Source organism: Coturnix japonica, chromosome 2 (assembly GCF_001577835.2).
Source record: "Coturnix japonica isolate 7356 chromosome 2, Coturnix japonica 2.1, whole genome shotgun sequence".
NCBI classification, from domain to species: domain Eukaryota; kingdom Metazoa; phylum Chordata; class Aves; order Galliformes; family Phasianidae; genus Coturnix; species Coturnix japonica.
In genome coordinates, this window is record NC_029517.1 from 37,428,692 (window position 1) to 37,449,944 (window position 21,253).

Sequence of the window (21,253 nt, forward strand, 5' to 3'; positions counted from 1 at the left end):
TTAGTCCGAAGAAACTATCAGCCTATCTATAGAATCTGTCAGCAATAATTACTGATAATTTGACTGAAGTAAAGGCACAAGATCATCTCTGCTTCTGCTTCTGCGTTTTATAAAGAGACAGGCTTGACATCATAGCGGCCTCTTTTAAGACTGGCACTAAGTAACTCAAAACTGAACCTTTTAATAGGGAAAAAAGCCTCACAAAACAAAACAGGGAACCCCAGTAACTACCTTCCCTCAGTACAGATGAAAATACAAGACAGGCCAACATCAGACAAATCCTTTTTATTTTTTGTTCTGCCAGTTGCTAAAGGTGAATTAAAGTCCAAAACCATTAAGCTGTTAGTTCTTCTCAAAGGATGTTTTTCAAAGTAGTAGCCCACATACAAAATACATCTTAGCATGTATTACAATGAAAAAGTGTTGACAAATTCACAGTTCGTATTTCATTTTAGTCAAAGAATAAAGTACCAGTAAAGATACACATTTGCTCTATGGAGCCTTATTGCAAGCTCCTTGCTCTCACTGAGAAGTATTTACTCTTGCAGACAATCCCACTCAGATCAGTGCTACTTTTCCTTAGATGAACCATTAAACTACTCAGGCAGTAAGAGCTGCGAATGGGATTTGCAATCTGTTAGGAGTATATGTGAAGAGGATGGTCTGTATTTATGAAGCAAATGCTGGAAAACAACAGAATGACACCTCCTTTACAATAAACGCAGACAGTACAACTGGCATACGTTGAAATTCTAAGGCAACAATATAGGACCAGCATATGAAACTGTACTGCAGAGACCAAACTTAAGTACTGTTTATTTCTGCAGAGCAGTTGTACTCTGATTTGTTCTTTTAATTTAAATTTATTAAGAGGTAGCAATATGGAATGCTAATATTGCCACCAGATAACTTACGTATTCAGTTTCTGCACCAAAAAAAAATCCTTTATGACAATATGTAGTGTCTTATTTGAGTATTATACTCCATGTTTAAGGAAGTCTATCTAGTAATACTTAAGTATATTAAAAATACACGTGCACACTTCCGCAGACTTGCAATGTAACATCTTTTCATTGGTAACTATAAAAATGCAGTTCCACACTGCTACCATACACCAGGACTCTTACAGTAGTAGAGAGAACATACAGATCTCTTACCTAGAACTGGTAATACTGTGCATTGTGCAAATTGTCCAGTCCCTTCAGAGCAGCAGTTAGCAGAAAATTTGAGGATATCAAAATACAGATTTAAATAATTTACTCTTAAAAACACTCATATTTATAGCCTCTTACAGAAAATAAACAATTCATCTGATTATCAGATATGTCCTCAGCTTTTCCAGTTCCAAGGTATACACAGGTCTCCATCCTGCAGCACGGAGTAGAAATGTGAAATGCAAAGGTGCATGCCTTGTAGGTATGGTAATGATTCTTGCAGCAGTCGCTTACAACAATCTATCATCTGCGCGCTGGTGACGCTGGGCTCCTTATACAGCCGATCCAAGGAAAACTTCTCAGCAGAACTATCTATCAGCTCTTTTTCTGTAATCATCATCCTAGCAAATAAAGACAGTACACAGGGACAAAATTAGAACTCCTACAAATATTAAACCTAAGAAAAAAGTAAGCTAGACTACACATGCTTCTGTGACTATGCGCAGCAGTGTGCCCACACACTTCAAAACCTGCAGAATCGTTGTTTTTTACTAACTAGGTGGTCAGAAAAATAGCAAGAAGAAAAGCCCTGCGAGGCTCCATTTTTAGTATGAGATAGAAATACTCAGATAACCATGAAAGTACAGGCTTCAAGAGTAAAATCATATTAGTAACTACCTTGCCTTCTTAACTAAGACCAGTGATCTCTGCATGCCTTAAAAATAATAATGGGTGTCAGCCACAGCCATCTTGCATTAAATGTGTACTGTGACACACTTATAGCCATCCCTCTTCTCAATAGCATCTGTGAAAAAGTACCAAGGAGGTGTTTTTCCCATTATTCTACCCTTAGTTTTTCCTTGTTGTGCACTAACTAATCTTTTCCTCAACTGAGTAACAACTAGAAATAATAATTCTCTACTCAGTCTCAGCTGTTTTTACTGTTTTTTGTTTTTGTTTTGTTTTGTTTGTTTTTGTCACTGTGGAAATAAGTAGTAGAAGTTTGTTGATTTTTTAGTTCAATAACAAGGACTCTTCCAGTGTGGAAGGAGGGAAAGGGTGGAAAAGAAGGGGAAAAAGGGGGAAAGCCTCTTCTTTAGGGACATTGTAAAATAAATCAAAAAAACCAACCAAACAAAAAAACCACACAGGCAAAAATCCTCTGCTTCTGAATAAATGACAAACTATTTCTACAGTGTGAAGGACAGTAATTTCCTATCAAATGTCTGTGTTCACAGCATGCTTCCATTTTCAACTCAGTAAAGCTGATAGGTAAAGCTTTGCTTTACAAACAGAAGTTGCTTTTCCAACTGAAGAGCAAAAATGCTATCCTCAAAGTTTCAGCACTGTTACAAGTAAGGAACATGGTGTGCAAAGATTTTCATGAACAAAAGTGTACTGGGATATAAACACTTACTCTTCCCTTCTTTTCAGATTCTCTCTTGCTTCCTGCGCTTTGGCAATAATAAACCATCGAAGGGTTGCTGGATCACAGACTGTTGGGATGGTGAAGTGTCCAAATTCATGTAAGCTTGGTGTGTATCTATCACTGCAATGAAACGTGATGGAAATGAAAAGCAAGACTTTTTTTCCACATAACTACTCCCATGAATTACTTACAAAATGGATTCTGAACATAAGATTATCAGTAGATAATCAGAATAGTAGGTAAAAAAAATAATCAAGTTTGGTTCATAAGAATACATAAACATCATACATAAATATTTCCAGAGCATTTCATAAGCAACACAGTCAACAACATTAAGAAGTACATATACTTGTCATCATTATATATAAATGTTGCTCTTACAGCACAAAACCTTTGATTTAACCCAACACAACAAAAGATAAAAACCTCCACCTTGACTCCAATGAATTGAATGAAATACGTATGATTTCCTTCAGCCTGACTCTTTCCCTAACCCATATAAAGGCACAGAAACCTTTAAAAATAAGACTGATACATTGAAAATCTAAAATCATTATTAGTTTTCTTCTTAGTGAAAGCAATAATCAGTGGAACAACAACAAAAAAACTAAAAGCTCCAGACGAAATAAATCTTTCCTGCAAATACTCACCTTTCTAGAATCATTTGCAAGCCTCTCAGGCTCTGGGGATGAAAAGGCAGTCGACTGTCAAGTAGTTTGTTATAGAAAGAGTCCAGAGTGTCATAGTACTCTTCCAGAGTCAAGAGGGGTTGCAGCTCTTCTACGTATATTACTTGTATGCCTCCCAGAAGTTGGCTTATCCGATCTTCCAAGAACAGCAGCCTTTCCTGAAGTTTATAATAATTTGGCAGCCTCTCAAAAATCTGTGGGGACACACACACACACACAAGAGCTTTTTATGTTATCAAGCGTACAACTGAATTGTTAGAAAAAGTTAACAAGAGACACTGAACAGCGAAAAAAAAAAAAAAAGAAAACAAAAAGAACAAGCAAACAAAAAAAACACCCCACTACACATAAAAAACACGGGAAACAGAAATCAAGGAATATATATAAAAAAGAAAGTAATATTGTTATTATACACTTTGGGGTGAGATATAATGGAAAAAGTTCGTAAGTATTTTCAGTATTTACACTATAAACGCACCAATACCATATGACAAGATCAGTGGATGCCCCTTATATCTATGTATACAGAATTAACATTCCCAGATCTAAAGCAAATTATAATCTAAAGCCTACATAAAATGCCTACATGCATATCTACCACACACTGTCATCAAGGGTGTCTTCGCCAGCCTAATTTATATATCCATTCCTCAAACAACAGAGAGCCTGCAGCACTGGGACTAGTTCTTTCCATGGACTCAGCTAATAATATCGTTTATTTGGAGTCTGGAGGAAAATCATAGAATCACAAGGTTGGAAAGGACCTACAAGATCATCCAGTCCAACCGCCCTCCCATCGCCGTTGCTGCCACAAGCCACTAAACCATCTCTCGTAGCTCCTCATCCAGACGCCTCTAGAACACTGCTAAGAATGGCGACTCCACCACTTCCCTGGGGGAAGGAGGGAAGGAAAGAACCGGACATCTAATTTACAAACTTCTGCCAGAAAAGATTAAGATGTGATCAGACTTGTGAGCCAAGACACAGAAGGTTGGTTACAGAGGAAAGGCTGTAAGAAAAAAGTCTGTCGTAGTCACCACATACCACCTACTCAGCTATTAGCAGAACACAGTTTTTCATTTAAAAAAAAAGAAAATACTTTTGCTGGGACAATCAAGTGATTTCAGAATAACCTCTTTATAAATATGAGAGAGTAGTAGAATCCAAGCAGCTTTTGGCCAGTTAGAAAGAGGAAACATTTATCTCATTAAGGAATGGATTGGCTTTTTTCCCCCAGTATTAGAAAAATACTTGTATTCCAATTACTATCAATGCAAATCTCAGAGTAGAAAGCTCTGCATTCAATTCTAGTTTCTCACTTTATTAAGTTCATAAATCATTCCATATTAACAAAACATGGCTTATCATTTCCTTCAGTGAAATGTACAGGCAAAAATCCAAATCATCACCAGAGAAAACTTTAGGTTGAGTGCTCAGTTTTCATATGATAACTGACTGGAATGCAGAAATAAAATATTCTTAAATTCTAGCTGGGTGAAATTTCCAACTATGAAATTCCTCTAATTATCACTTTACACAGAAATATTTTTTTGAAAGAACTATTGCTAGCATTTTAATTATCAAGATTCAGGAAAATTCCCTTGAAGTGACATGCATCCTCATACAGTGCTTTATTATATAGGATGCCAGAAATTTGATGAATCTGAACTTGACACAAACAGCAGAATTTGTCTATTCACTGAAGATAAATTTTTGCAACACCTCCGTCATCTGCCTAAAAGAACAAAGTGAAGATACAGAGTTGGAAAGCAGCCACCGACTGAACAGACCCCTTCACAACTCCATTTAAGTTCCATTTACATCAACAATCAGAACAGAATTCCTAAATTCTTCATGGGAATGAGCTCTTTATAGATGAAGAAATATTCCACCAGTGCTTATTGCACTTATTACCTATGGACTGGAACAACGTGTAGCTTATTAGAGTCATTTATATCTAATCAGAGATGAGACTGGTTTGTTAGTAGAAGCAGAAGAAAAGATCTGACAAAGACTGCTGTTAGTAAAATAAGACTGAATTCAGAATGTGATGTACAAGGTTACGCTAAACATAGCAGCCATGTTTTTTCCTTTAAATTACTCATGAGTAATTAGCGACGATATTTTGGCTATAGTTTAGAAAAGGATGTCATAACAACAGAGAACAGCACTTGCTCTGAAACCTTACTTTGGTCCAGTGATGGTGAACATCCATGGTCCCCAGCATCACGTGGCCTGCTGCACTCATACCTGAACGATCTGTGAAAACCACCGTGCGTCCTAAAGATCAAAGAAAGCTCCTTACTAAATTTCATTATTTACTGCCACCATTCACACAATTATGTAAGATTTAGGCACGCTACTAATGTGTCACAAGTAACACATTTTCTTAGCACAAACAAAATGAGCAGTTGCTTTCTTTATTCTCAAAATCCAAAAAAGTGATCCCTGAAAACCCCAGTTCAATAATTTTCCATACAAGACTTAACTAGCTTTTGCTTTCTCCCTGTTTAAACAAGTAGAACCAGTAGAATTTCAGTTAACTGGAAATACAGAAAATATCAGCAAACAGAGCCTTCAAATAATCTGTACAAATGACATATACCCAAGGAAATATGTGCTATATACTTAAGGCACATAGAAATAAAGTAAAGGTTGAAGAACCATTAGCATAACCATTCAACAGTACTTCCACAAAGCTCTTTGCAGCATGCAAGCCATCAGAAATGTCTTCCTATTCATTTTTTGCTTGTTTTTAAGATAGAATAGAAACAACATAAAAGACTCAGAACGTATGTATGTGTGTGTGTATATATATATATATATATATATATGTATTTAAAGTACAAAAATTCTTAAGAACTCTTCAGGTTAATAGCACATGCAACTACTATCAAAATAAGCTTCCAAAATAAGTCTTCTGTATAAGATACTCATCTACAAGACAAAGTTTATTAAGAGGATTTGGAATGTAACCAAGCACCAAAATCAGAGTGCAAAAAACAAAACATAAATCAAAACACTTTGTTGCCATAAAGCAAATAGATGACAATTTGCAAGCCATGCAGCATGCCTATAACTGTCCAAAATCCCTGAATAAAATGCTGCATGACAATCAAGGCAGGACTCTTGAGACCAAAAGAGCAAGTGTAGCCTTCATAAAAATATCATAATGGACAAATGTAGAAAAGGGTTATCAATCCACTTCTGATGTTGTCTCTCCAAGAACTACAAAGCTGAGACTTTGATTTGACAGAAATAATTAATTAGGAATTTCTAGGATAGAAAAAATAGACAAAACATTTCATATAATGGCTTCCAATTGTGGAACCAGTAATTATTCTTCAAGGGTTTAGATGACAAAAGCAGACAATTATGTTAAAAAAATATCTGTGTGAGAAACAATGCTTCTCTTGAACCCATCTCTCTACCTAAGCATATTGACTTTTGAGCCTGCTCTCAGCAACTGTGTATCCAAAATCCTTATGAAAGTGCAATGCCGACTACAGGACATCTAGCCCATCCTCTTACCCCAAGGCGAGATCAACTGTATCTGTGTAGTTACTGTCAAATATCTACAAGAATCACAGAATGGCCTGTGTTGAAAAGGACCACAATGATCATGTAGTTTCAACCCCCCTGCTATGTGCAGGGCTGCCAACCACCAGACCAGGCTGCCCAGAGCCACATCCAGCCTGGCCTTGAATGCCTCCACGGATGGGGCATCCACAACTTCCTTGGGCAACCTGTTCCAATGCATCACCACCCTCTGTGTGAAAAACTTCCTCCTTATATCTAACCTAAGCCTCCCTTGTCTTGATTTGAAACCATTCCTTCTTGTCCTATCACTATCCACCCTTGTAAGCAGTCACTAAGTATTAAATATATTAAGTATATTACTGAAGATTTTTAAAATAGGGACTACAACAGGCTCCCAGGACCTCTTCCAGTTCTTTACATCCTTAGCAAGTGTAGGTGAAAAAGCTAATTTGAAATCTGATACAGTTTAAATCTATTATTTATTTATTGTCCTACTCATTTCACTCCTATTCACAAAGGAACCCCCCAATGAAAGCCACTCAAAACTGAGCATCTGAAGACAGGCATAAAATGTTACAATTACAGCAAAGAGCAATTGCCACAGGTCAAACAGCTGTAAGTCAGGTTTAGAAGAAAAGATGATATGCCTTTAAAGGGGTTCTAGTAAGTCCTCCTTATACTGACTCTTCAGAGATTTACTAGTATTTTTGTCTTGCATCTACCAGGAGTAACAAACTGCTGTTAAGCACTGCATCCTTTCAAAGACACAGGTTGGATTTTTGTTTTTACTGCTTAGACTAGTGACTTCACCTCACTCGGCCTGCATTTACTGAGAAGCAAAATGAAAGGAGAGTGCAGTGAATATCATGGGAGGAACAGTCACTTCAAAAAAACAGGCAGTAGCTTACCATGTAAACTCTGACCTGCTTTTCAGTAAGCCTGACAAGTTTCCCTGCAGCTATCAAAAGCACTCGTGAAAACCAAACCGAGTTCCCCTGCCACAGAAGACTCAAGTTAACCTCTGAATCAATACTATGCTAGGATATAGGAAACAAGTAATGGAAACATACCCTTGACATTCTTTAATACTTCAGGTCTCTGTTGTACTAAGCGACCTAGACTGTGCAGCTGGCTACAGCGATGAGCAATACCCCAGCTCCTCTGCCACCTAAAGAAAAATACAATTGAGAGCATTCCATTATCAACTTTACAAAACCTGAAGAAAACAAAATGCAACAGATAAATTGAGATACAGATAAGAGGCTTAGAGCTCAAAAAAGTAACACTCTTTAATAAAAGCAAAGAAAAGCTGTCCATGTCATATGCTATTTGAAGAGAGAAAAGCCCAAATGCAATTGAATAACCTCTCTTGAAGTAAGCACCAATAATAATACGGGATAAAACAGCAGAGTAAACCTCTCCAAGAAAAACAAATATAAAAGCTGGTGGACATAACAGAACTTGAAAATTGAATCTCTTGCTCAATAAGAAGGGGGATAGTAAGTAAATAGCAACATACAACCCAGTATTTGGTTCAGTCATGAGGCATGTAGGTGCTGTTTGCACATTGTGTAACGTTTGTCTAGAGGAGCAAATACTGTGTATAAGGAAGTTGTTGCTTTTTTTTTTTTTGTCCTAGCTCAAAAAACAATGATTCTAGTGGTAAGCTGTTTTTTTTTTTAAATCATAATTTACAGCGGAGAAATCATTGTTTCTATAATAATACCTGTGTTAAACCATACAGTAGCCAGGTTTTACACTGGGGACTTTAATAAATGTAATTCTGACATCACTTCCATCACAGACATAGCAAAGTTGTTCATTACATTTCAGAAAAAGCTTAGATCATAGTTGTCCCAGTTGTCCCATATTTATACATTTAAATACTTATACATATAAATATGTTATACATTAAATATTTATACATATAAATACGTTCTTTATCTTCTGCCAAAGCTCTGACTTTTGAAAAATGGGAAACTGGTATTCCTATATTGTACTGGGTTTGGCTGGAATTGACTTAATTTTCTTCATAGCAGTCCTGTGTGTGTTTGTTGTTTTTAAACTGTTGACAGCACACTGATCTTTTGGCTGTTACTGTATATTGCTGGCACAGCACTGAGGTTCTCCCTCTTTCTTCCACTATGCTCCCATCAGCAAGTATGCTGAGGACAGGCAGGACTTTTAGAAGGGATAAAGCCAGCTGATCTCAACAGACCAAACAGATATTCCAAGACCATGCAATGTTGTGCTCAATAATAAAAGCTCAGGAAAAGGAGGAGAAGACATAGACATTAGTAGTTATGGCATTTGCCTTCTCAAGAAACCATTATGAATGTCGAGGACTCAATGAATTAATTCCTTATTTTGGTTTGCTAGCACACACGGCTTTGCTTCATTCCGCTTGTTAAACTTTTATACCAATCCGCAATATCTCACTTTTGCTCTTTCTATTCTCTTCCTCCAGTCACACTGGTGGTTTGTGAATGAGGGGCGGCCTCATATACTCAGTGTATATACATATACTCAGTGCAATAATACTGCTATACATCAGATATAGCTGTTTTGAAAGCTTTAAAGCTCATGGCATGACATTACACACTTAATTGCTTTGACTGCCTTCATGCAGATACAATGGATGTAATCTATTATTATTACCTGATATCTGAGAGCTGGAGTTGATGAGAGAGTTCAAACTTTAAACGTTCTAGTTCTTCTCTAAGTGGCAGACTCTTCTTCAGCTTTATAACTGCACTCGCTTCATTATCATCCAACCAGGATCTAAAAAAAAAGAAAGAAAAATAGAATGCTGTATTTTCTTTCATACAAATAGTGTATCTAACCAATATAAAATGTTAGCAGTAAGAATTCGAGTTAGACAAAAAAAAATAAGTCTTGTTAAAGTAGAGGACAGAAGCTGATACAGCTAAGCCACTTCCCCTTAAAATATTAAGAAAATTTCACAGTTCTTCTTTTGGGGACTGGGCAATTGAACAGAAAGACTTTGACAGTGTTAGAACAATTAGATTTTGAGAGTTGTGAAAGGTGGCGGGCTGCAGATTAGTGCTATTTATTTAGGGGAGCAGCTCCAGAACTCAGTGCTTTAATGAATGAAATTCCCAATCATATATCTTAAATAAACACACGAGCTCCAAAATGATCTTCACAGACTGTCAAATAGAGGAGGTGGTACTAAAGGGCCAAGTTACACAACTCCTACAGAGCTGGGATGAACACAGATTACACGGGTCAAAGTTTCACTGTTCTTTTTCCAGTAACCACAACCACCAAAATGTGACTTGCGGTGCATTTCTAAGGCTTTGGATAAACAAACCATTCTGTTCACAAGGGAAAGTTACTCTTTAATTCAGCCTTATACAGTATTCTAAGGGGAAAAAAAAGGGGGAAAAAGGAGGCCCAGTGCCAACTGGGTAGGTACTGAAACAAGACTGTTAATACATAACTGTTTGTGTCGTCTCTTGTAAATGTGTAAAAATAACTAAAAAACATTGTCTACTTGGTAAATCTTGATTAACTGCTTTACAGTAGCACAAGCACAGCAGATTTCCTTGGGAAATGCTATGAAAAATAATGGATATTTTTTTGCTCTGAAGATGCTACAATCTCAGTGCTAAATTTATTTCAAATTGAACTAAGTCTCATTGTTACAAAAAGGGTTTTTGAGACAGCATTCTTAGCTTGTCCTCAAAATCAGCACATGAAAGCAGTTTATAAACAACAAACTTCTAAATCATGACGCATTTAATGAAAGTTCAGTATTTATAATTGCATTAATTTACGGCTGGAACCCCGAATAACACATTAAAAGCACAATGCTATGATATCTGGCAACTTGAAACATTCCAACCTTAATTTTCACGTATTACCTCCTTTTGTGTATTATTATCTTAGAAAAAAAAACAAAACATAATCAAGTAAAAGCCTTACATACGTTAAAGTTGTTTCCACTCTTTGGGCTTGGTCTAGTTCTTCCTCAGGATCCTTGAATCCAGTAAACGAATAGTAAGTCTTATCCCATTTGATAGGTCTGTTCAGTGTGCTTTTTGCTTCCTTATGGGGCTGAGAGTTCACACTCAGACTCTGGATATGCTCCGTAGATAAACTGCAGGAGTTGAGAATATCTAATACTGTGCTCAGGAGATCTCGTGTGTGTAGAGTAAAACTGACCGCTCGAAACCCTACAAAATACAAGTTTCGCAAAATTAGCATTACTTACTTGACACTGCTTTAAATGCTTTCACATGTCTATCATACGAGAACTAAAGCAAAGGTGCACATGGGTAGAAATTACTATTGCTCGGTTTTTTCAATATTCACCACAAAACTGAAAGCAATTGAACCTTTAAAACTGTATGTTCCCAAAACCATGAACATTTTAAAGCAACTGAATGATTGGATAAATTGGAAACCTAGCAATAGATGCAGTAAAACCCAGGAGAAAGTACTTTTGCCTTAGCAGTGTCAGTCCAAAACACAACTCCTATTAGTACTCATAATCAATTTGCATAAAATTTACTGTGGAAATGCAGCAGTGTAACAGTTCTTCACAAACTACAGAGAAAAACTTCAGAACAGAACATTACACTTGCACACTGGATAAACTAAGATCAGGTAGCTAAGTGTTTGGATTAATTGCTCCATTAGATAGCAAGCCAATCCTGGAGTAAGAAGCAGAAGCTTTTAAACTTTTCAATTGTTATTTTAAATAGACTGAAGATACTGCTACTATTTTCCTGAATATAGTGTTATTTTTTTGTAGTTTAAAAGAATCTCTCACAATTAGCTCATGTTTCTTGACTGGCAGAATACAGAACATGAAACTCCTCTGTAAGAAAAGGCAAACTGATCCACCAGAGACAAATAGAGAAAACAAAATTAATCAAAACCTGTATTGGAAACGTGGCAATATTGTCTGTATTCTCAAAGCTAAGAGTCCACGTGGCAAATTCAAACTTCAGTTATTAACACAGAGCTTCTGATTTCAGAATAAATTCCTGCTGATCCTATAGGCACCCCGATACTGAGTACACATTGCCTTTAATAAAAACAAACACCCTGCTGTAGCTCCAGTTAAACACAACTAGTGGTACTAAAAGCACTGTAACTATTATTGACAGCTATGTTTTTCACTTCATCATGCTCACTTGATCTCAACCTCAAGTTCTCATTCTTTCAATGCTTTTTTTTTAAAGCTCAGATTGTTTAACTACTTGATACAGTCTTAGCTGGTCTCATCTAATATTCATTTTCATGGTTTGACATGATTTTATTGAGCTGAAAAGTCATTGTGACTGCACACAGTTAAGGAACGATCTTTCTTAAAGAACTGTAATACAGGAAGATACATTCTGCACGATATAAAAGCACCTGAAGTACCGAAGGATTCTTGAACATTAGAAGAGTTTGGTTCTCTTTCTCTTACATAAAAGGTAAGCTGAGTTGGCTTAAAGGAGTGAAACCCTGGTTTCTGCAGATTCTCCAAGTAGCCATTTAACCTCTTCAGAGAGTTTTCATTTACTGCCTGTTAAAAAAATAAATCAATTAATAAAATAATTACAAATGCGGCCAGTTCTCATCTAAACGTCCTCAGTCTTGCATGTAGAATTTGTTTTTACCATCTGCCAGCTTCCCTAACTGAATAGTCATACAGTTCATATTTCCTGCATAAAGGAATAATTATCTTGCATGAATTCACTGCATGATGTACATACTTGTACATTCCTGCACAAACTTCATTTTTTAAGGATCTTGAGCCTAAAAAAAAATCAACTGATTTCAAATATAACATACAGCCTTTCAAGCATTAAGTATTATAAATTAGGCTGGGAAAATTTAGTCTGGAAAGGAGGAGGCTCAGAGGAGACCCCATTGCACTCTACAACTTCCTAAAAGGTTGTTGTGATGAGGAGGGGATTGGCTTCTTCTCTCAGGCAACAAACAGGACCTGAGGAAATGGCTGCAAGTTGTACCAGAGGTGATTTAGACTGGACATAAGGAACAGCTTCTTAACTCAGAGTGGTCAGGTGCTGGAATGGCTGCAAAGGGAGGTGGTGGAGTTGCCATCTCTGGCAGTGTTCAAGAGGTGTCTGGATGAGGAACTACCAGAGATGGTTTAGTGGCTTATGGTAGCAATGGTGATGGGAGGCTGGTTGGGCTAGATGGTTCTATAGGTCGTTTCCAACCATGTGATTCTAATTTCATATTTTCATCACAACTAAACAGAAAATATAACCCACAAATTAAAAAAAAAATAATAATAAAAAAAAAAATTTTAACAAGAATAAAAGCCTTAAAAAACCGGTGCATGCTTTTGCTCTTTTGTAACAACTATATTTGGCCCCAGTGCTTTCTCTACTCTGACAGCACAGAAAACAGATCACTCCCATCTCTGACATATGTCACATATACAAAGAAAGCCCACTGCATGATTTTTACCCTCTCTTTGGGATGCTGGCCAAAGAAATCTGGATGCACAGCAAAGTAGAAAGGTTTGAGAGCATGGATGGCATCAGCTCCTGACAAAGTTCTTGACTGAATAATGCATTGTAGCAATATCTTCTCCAGACATAACCTAACAAAGTAATAAAATGTTTATGTATGATGCAACCAACCACGCGACAAGCTGATATAAATTACATTAAAATGTAACAGAATGGACTAAACATACTCAGTTGCAAATATAATCATTTAGAAGTGTTATTAGAAGGCTGAGGGCTGGATTTTTTTTACTCTTGGGACGCACCATGCTGCATTAATATGGAGCAAACCTAATAGGTTCCAGACACAGTGGATGCTAATGGCTGATTAAAGACATTTAAGCACAATAACATTTTCCTCTAAAGCAGGCTCAAATACTAATATCCCAGTCATGTAGTTAGAATGATAAAGACTGGCTATAGTGGTACTTTTTGCAGACGTTCCTGAAGCTGCTGCTAAAAACCAACCCTTATATTCTTTTGAATCTCCAAGTTAAAACCACAACCCTCCCATTTCTTTTCCAAGCAATACCAGGGTATTAAAGGCAGAGTATTAAATTTTACCCATAAATAATCAAAAAAGTTCTGCATTAGAGGACCATATGGTCACGACAATTCTGAAACAAATTCAATCTCAATTCCCAAAAATACCCCTTTACAGGCAACTAGTAAAAGATGACAATACTTTTTTGTCCTTTCATCTTCATGGAAAGAGAAGAAATCAAGGATAAAAAAGGAATTTCAGTGGTACATAAAGCCAACTGTTTCAAGTAAGAGCAGAAAGAAAAGTTAAGTACTAGAAGTAGTGAAAATACTTAAGATTGAATATATTTGCTCATTCATAAATTAAACAACAGTCCTGCAAGGAGCGTACTTGTGTAATAGAAGACCAAAACGGAAAGAAGTAGTCCCAAACTGAAGACCACCGCTATTTCCTACCATGACTCAAAGCTGATATCCAAGCAGAATGTTAACTATAGTATATATAAAAATGCAGGAATAGGTGAAGTGTAAATATTTAGTAATACTTCTCCCTTACTTGATTTAACAGATTCAACTGGCCAATCATTCCCTGTGTGATTAACATTCATTTAGTTTGCAACTCAAAAGGGTAGGGATTCCACTCTGTTAAGCAACAAAGTAAGGTTTCACTCCTCAGGTACCATCCATTAGGAGGACTACAAGCCCCGGTAAGAAAAGAGAAGGCAAGGAAGAGACAAAGCTGCTTCCTATTCATATAAAACAGTATAATAGCCAGCAAGACCATTTGCACAAAGGCCTATTCACTCAGCATCCTATACCAAATAATAATCCTAGACACAGAATCACGTGAGACTATTTTTTGATTGCTCTTGTTTATTTAAAAAATCAAAGCCCAAATCTCTGCTCAGACAATAAGCAGTCTCTCTCCTACAGAGAAATGTGAAACGACAACAGTTGAGTTGTCAGGCAGATGCTATGACCCTTACTTTACCTTTCTTCAGTCAACCTTTCCAGCTCTTCAATTAGAAATGTGAAAGCAGTTAAAGCTAATGGTTTCTGCCTCTAAGAGGAAGACAAATATTTAACTAGCAGGTCTTAAAAGTCAGCCCGCTGCAAACAGGAAAAGTTTTTGTAGAAAAGTGGGAAGGAAAACTTGTAATGTAAGAAGACTGATGAAATTTCCGACTGTTTTGACTAAAGACAATTTTTGGGAGTGTAAATTAAATGGAAGATAGAATTACATCATTTAATACAGGCAAAAATTTCTGCCTCTTTGCTGGTAGCATCTGAGAAAGACTCCCAAGAATAGTGCCCTGTTACCAGCTAGGACTGAACTGATTTCCTTCCTAGTAGCTGGTACAGTTCTGTGTATAGGTTATTTCAGCTCCACATGCTGCCCTAGAAAACAAGGGGCTGGGAAGGGGTGTGCACAGACAGCTGGAAGGGGACAGAAACAGGACATCTGACCCAAACTTGCTAAGGGATTATTGCATAGCACACTGTGTTGTGCTGAACTATAAAACTGGGGAAACTGCTGCTCAGAGACTTGCTGGGCATTGGTCAGTGGGTGGTGAGCAACTGCATCACTTGTTTTGTATATTTTTCTATTGTTATTATTTTCTCTTCTTTTTCTGTCCTGTTAACTGTCTTCATCTCAACTCACAAGTTTTCCCTTTTTTCTCACTGTGTGGGGAGATAGTAAACAGCTGCCTGGCGCTGAGCTCACTGCTGGGTAAAACCACTTTTGGTGCTCACTGCGGAGCTTGAAGGTTGAGGTAACAACAGATCTGACAAGAGCCTGTTGAAACAAAACTGTAATAAGCATTACATTAGTTTAATAGTTTTTGGTTACAATGCTGATCCTTTTACTCTCAGTGTTGTTGTGCTTGTTCTCACAGCTGCATTATGGAACACCTCACTAGCTGCCTGTGCTCCCCCTTGCTCTGTTCACTATCTCACATTGTTACTGTATAACACTGGCCTATGATAAAATTGCCAGTTGTGAGATTAGTCTGGTATTTGTATTCAGTATTGCAGTCATCTTCGTACTTTGGGAACCATATCTTGGAAACTATTAATAATTACACTCTTTACTTTGTGTTGTAACACACCAGGCAGCTCAGCACCACAAAGCCTGTCACTCAATCACCACCAAGGGGGGGGGCGGGGGATAGAATTAAAAGAAGGTAAAACCTGTGGGCTGATATAAAGACAGTTTAATAGGAACAGAAAGAAAAAAACAAACAAACAAAAAACCCCCAAAACATCAAGAATATACAGAACAGGTGGTGCAACACCACAACAAATGCAACAACACATTTGTTCACTATCCAATAGCTGATACTAAGTCAGTTTCTGAGCGGTGACCCCATCCAAGTCAACTGGCCCCAGTTTTACAGTCCTTCAGGTCAGTAGTGAGGATGCATGGTGTTGGATTGCTGCATGCTGAAGTCAGCTCTGGTTCCATCAGAACTCCTCCTTCATTACTCTGGGTGATTCTTACAAAGCATTGAGCAACCACAGCAGTGATAACATAAAGCATTCTATAGTAATTAAATTTATAGAATTCAAATTCTCACCCAACATCAAATCCCCCTAAGGTACATGGAAGGATGGGGACAACTGGTGCATCACTCACTAAGTGTATCCTGGTCCTCAAGCAAAAGTAATCCTATGGATGGGTTAGCCTTTGCTTGAGGCAAGAATAACCCAGCGCATTTTTCCTGTATGCTACAGAGACTTAATCTCCTTCTATAGAATGTAAGAGCCTTGACTGGGCAGAGCCAGCTCAACTGTCAGATCCCAAGTGTTGACTAACAAGGCAGCTTTTGCTAAACACGTGTCCAGTGTTTGAAAACACCTAGTTTCAAACAGATCATTGTATCACTTCATCTTGTCAGAGGTTGGTTCATGATAGAGGATGTGACATATCCACTCAGTGCCATGCTCTTTGGCCCAGGTGTCTATGAGGTTATTTCAGAAATGAGCCCTGTTGTCTGACATAGTCCATTCTAGGATGCCACACTGCCACAAGGCTTTCTTTTCAAGACCCAGGATAGTGTTTTGGATGGAGGCATGGAGCATGGGATATGTTTCCAGCCATCCAGTGGCCGCTTCAACAATTTTAAGTACACAGCCCTTGTCATGGCAGGTTTGTAAGAGTGTGAAATAATCAACCCACTAGGCCTTCCTAGGTTTATATTTCAGCCGCTGTCCTTCATACCAGGGAAGCACTATCCATTCAGATTCCTTTACTGAAGTACACATTTCATATTCATGGAAATCCTGTGCAATAGCTTGTCTTCACAATCGACATGTTCCTGTCTCTAAGGTCAAAGTAGATTTTTCCATCCCATTTCTGCATACCCTCTCTATGGTCATGCAGGTAAAACCCTAGTGCAGCATATGGTATGTACCCACTATAACCTTCCTCTTGAGCAGAAGAATGATTTTTTCACACACCTTCTCTCTTGCCTTGAAGAACTGTCATGACAGGTAGAGCCCAAAGTTATACACTAAATGAACTCTGCAGACATTTTAGAGGGATGGCCCACAGCCTATGGGGATGATATCTGCATATACAAATCAAAAGATATGATGTAAATTATATGGAATGCTGGGTGAATATTGTCCTGGTATCAGCTTGAATAGCGTTAATTTTCTTTCTAGTTGCTGGCATGGTTCTGTGTTTAGGATTTAGGATGAGAATAACGTCAACGATACACTGATGATTTAGTTGCTGCTGAGCAGTCAAGGACACTTCAGTTTCTTGTACTGCCCTGCCAGTGAGGAGCTGGAGGTGCACAAGGAGCTGGGAGGGGACAGAACCAGGACAGCTGACCCAAACTGGCCAAAGGGATATTCCACACCATATGGTGTCATGCTGAACAACACAACCAGTGTGAATATGCCATGGGACTGTCACTAACTGGGGACTGGCATCGGTCAGCAGGGGGGTTAGCAATTTCATTCTGCATTATTTATGTCTTTTATTAAATTTTTATCCTCCTTTTCTGTCCTATTGAATTGTCTGTATCTCAACCCACCAGTTTTACTTTCTTTTCCCCCACACTACTGGTATGGAGCAAGTCATAGGCTGCCTGGTGCTGAGCTGTCTGCCAGGTGAAACCACAACAAGTAGCCATGATCTTCATATTCATAACATCAGGAAGAACTGAAGTAGTAAAGTAGTATGGTAATATCATGCTTTTATGGAGTCAAAAGCTCTTAACAACAAGAAAGTGCCACACTTGCTCTGCGACAAAGGAAAAAGCTTTATCTGCCTCAGCAAGAAAGGAAGCAGAGCACCCTGGATGAAAAGTTCACTTCATATGCATTACTATTTGGGATCCAGAAATACAAAACCAATTGACTCGCTAAGGGAAAAATAAATAAATAAATAAATAAATCCATTCTCTGCATATTTTTCTATTGCAGAAAGTAAATACAAAGCTGTAAAAAAATCATTTCCAGCAGAGGCAAAAAAAACCCAACAACCCAAGTAAATCCAATCAGTTATTTATGTGACGGCAGCTTCTGATTAACAGCCGAGTATAAAACCCACATCCTACCAGGTGCAGCTACCGAGAGGAAGAAGGGGGTTTGTTTCTCTCTTCATCTTGCTTGTATGCTATATCAAATATCCATTCTCCAGCCATGCTGCACACTGCTTTCAGCAGTTAGGAAAATAAGTTCCAATGTACCTGGAAACTATTCGTCACTTCCATCTGATATTCTGCACAAGAAAAATGGCCAAGTATGGACAACTTCATTTTCCTTGTTTTGTATCTAAACAACACTGTCGTGCTAGTAGGAAGGCTCAGGATTCCAGCCAAAAGTCTATTTTGAACTTGCTTAAAAGAGAAACGCTCAAAGGCCAAAATTAGTCTGCGTGACAGAAGGATGAATTCACTCACTGAAGGTGAAAGACAGAACTCTGAGGCATCCTTCAAGCAAAGTGACAAAATAAATTAGTTAAAACGCATGTAGAGAGAGAAAATGCAAGAGAGATGCTTATGGCTTCTTGCAGAAACAACGAGTTATTCCAATAGCTTCGTTCCGATTTAAAGAGCAGAGAAAAGCTTTGTGTTAAAATCAAGGTCACAACCACTTTGAGGACAGCCGTCCCTACACCATGAAAGATATGAAACACAATCTCTACCAGAACACATTGTGCAATCACGCTCGAGGGTAGATTTAATTTATGGATTGAATCATTCCCTTCAGCTCTCTTTTCACTTTTTCTTCACATCTCTCTCAAGCTTAACTTGTTGCCTATAGTTTTGGCACTGATAAACTTTGTTAAACTAAGCTTGCTACTACAGATATATTCAGGCTCTTTTAAACTCTGAGCCTTAACAACTCAGTAATGCATTGGATACCACACTCAGGTTGAGAATACCATTTTCTCATAACTAGGCAATTCTAAAGCCCTTCCTTTACTGAGAGCCTTTTTGACTACTCACTTGAGAACAAGTTTATAGACTTTGGGGATTTTCAACTGTGCATACTCCGCTGATAACCTCAAGCTGCACAGAAGAAAAAGCCAATGAATAAATAGCAACAACAACAGACAGCCCATCAATTTTGCATACATGCAAATCATAAGCAAGCTTGAACATACGCCAATTAAGTCAGCAACGTTTCTTACCTTCTCACAACTCTCAAACAGCAAAACATTTCAGCAGCTCAGTGCTCCAGAAAGCTTTCATCCATCCAATCACTTAAAGGGAAAAGAAAAGAATCCCATTTAGTAGCAGACATCAGCATTTCTGCCCATCACTTATCAATGCATGCGCTACATCCTTGGTAAATTTAAAGGCAGACAAACAGCTTATAATAGAGAACTCAAGTTTCACATAAAGATGTTTCCTCTTTTCTCTGCAAACAGTGGGTCTTGCAAACATTAAGAGCTCCTACAGTGTTTGGATGTTAAGGGTGAGTGTTTAAAGATGTTCCAGGGAGAGAAAATAAAATCCTTACCAATCCTGTATTGCACGTGCTTCCTACTTCTGTTCTTAAGAAAAAACAACGCATTTCAAGTATTAGCACACCCTAGCTAATGAAATTCCATGTTATTTTTCAGTCCTCTAAGTTCAAAACGTTACAATTGAGTGTGTTTTAAAATGTACATGCCAAATATTTTATGGGACCAAAGGGAAAGACTTGCAGAATAGCACCTGGAAGTGTTTTGAGAAGACTGAAAACAACGATTTCTGGACTATGCATCCATAACTGAGCATTTTAAAGCAGAAGACAAACCACTCACACATCAGGCTGCAGCCACGCACCTAACAATCATTAGGAATTACGACCCCTATTGGCAATGTTTTCTTCCCAAGTTTTCAGTGCACGTCTGAGAATACTTTTCTTCATGCTTTTCAAAGCAGAGCGCACCCAGTATGGATGCTATGCTGAAGCACTTGGGAGCAAGCTGTTACCTGAGAAATGCCATTCCTACTTGCTATACAACAGGATGGTTACCGTGACTACTGAGCAAAACAACTCAGCCTTTATGAGCGCATCTCACCGACACAAATACACATAATCAAGGCTATATTACCACATATTTCAAGCAGGAGGCAAACACATGCTGAGCTAAAAGCTCCCCTGTTTATAAATCCTGTCTCCTGATTTCCAGCCAGGTGGGCCCGACACCAACCCTTTCATTTCTAGCATCCCTAACAACAGCACTAAGCCATAAACTACGCTAAGCACATTAACAAGCTCTCTGGAAATAAAACACTTTTCTGTCCCTGTGCTTTGAGCTACAAGGATCTGGACAGAGGACAGAAAAATACCAAGAGCCTCACTAATGCGTGCTGGCACTTTATATAACCAAACAAAGGCATCATTGTTGCTTGCTTGAAACGCTCTACGAGAGGCTCAAGGACTGTTACGGATCTTAAAGTTCCGTGCTTTTATGCGAGCTCTTCATTCACCCCACCTCACATACACGCCAGCTGCCAGAAAACAAGTCATTAATTACACGGCGGTCTCTCCCATCGCCGTTACCAACCCTACACTGCGCTACCACTCCGACACCGCACCCACGGCCGTTAATGCCGACCCCCACCCTCAGCCCCGCTCACCGCCGCGCCCGGACAGCTCCGCCGCCCTCCTCCCGCCGCCCGCCGGGGCTCGGCCCCCATCGCCCGGCGCTGCCCGCGGCCCCGGAAGCGGCAGACGGGGGCGAGGGGATCCCGCTGCGGGCGGGGCCAGGGCCCGCATGCGCTCTCAACCCGCCGCTCCGCTCTGTCCATCAGCGATCAGGCGGAGCCAGCGCAGCCGCAGCCGTTTCTCGCCTGGAATATACCCTGGAATATAATACACAGCTGACGGCAGATAACGGCCTTCACGCCTTTACGTGCGCAAAGCTCGGCCTCATCTTTAAGTAAACACGCTAAAAACCAACCAACCAACAAACCACATTCTTACGTGGAGCTACGTTTTTATTCTGTG

At 38.6% G+C, this 21,253-nt stretch overlaps 1 protein-coding gene across 3 annotated transcripts; it reads right to left on the minus strand.

Annotated features, from left to right (window-relative positions):
* Positions 1 to 270: 270 nt before the first annotated feature.
* On the minus strand, positions 271 to 21,012 carry TCAIM (T cell activation inhibitor, mitochondrial). Of its 3 annotated transcripts, XM_015853988.2 has the most exons (11): positions 20,884 to 21,012; positions 19,443 to 19,514; positions 13,269 to 13,404; positions 12,201 to 12,354; positions 10,765 to 11,011; positions 9,471 to 9,593; positions 7,883 to 7,980; positions 5,461 to 5,552; positions 3,234 to 3,466; positions 2,572 to 2,703; positions 271 to 1,555 (listed from the first exon to the last, which is right to left on the minus strand). In XM_015853988.2, exons 2-11 carry the CDS (start codon positions 19,469 to 19,471, stop codon positions 1,330 to 1,332), a joined length of 1,470 nt encoding a protein of 489 aa, XP_015709474.1. In that variant the 5' UTR covers positions 19,472 to 19,514; positions 20,884 to 21,012; the 3' UTR covers positions 271 to 1,329. The 3 variants fall into 3 exon arrangements, with proteins under 3 accessions (XP_015709474.1, XP_032298258.1, XP_032298257.1); XM_032442367.1 differs by lacking the exons at positions 19,443 to 19,514; positions 20,884 to 21,012 and adding an exon at positions 19,258 to 19,388 and having other exon boundaries at positions 12,210 to 12,354; XM_032442366.1 differs by lacking the exons at positions 19,443 to 19,514; positions 20,884 to 21,012 and adding an exon at positions 19,258 to 19,388.
* Positions 21,013 to 21,253: the final 241 nt, after the last annotated feature.

Excerpts from the sequence above, each read along its gene's own strand:
- TCAIM (XM_032442366.1), bottom strand. The coding sequence starts at position 19,388 with ATGTATGCAAAATTGATGGGCTGTCTGTTGTTGTTGCTATTTATTCAT. Across the intron at positions 12,355-13,268 it reads GCCAGCATCCCAAAGAGAGG|GCAGTAAATGAAAACTCTCT; the intron begins GTAAAAATCATG and ends TTTTTTTAACAG. Across the intron at positions 7,981-9,470 it reads CTCCAGCTCTCAGATATCAG|GTGGCAGAGGAGCTGGGGTA; the intron begins GTAATAATAATA and ends ATTTTTCTTTAG.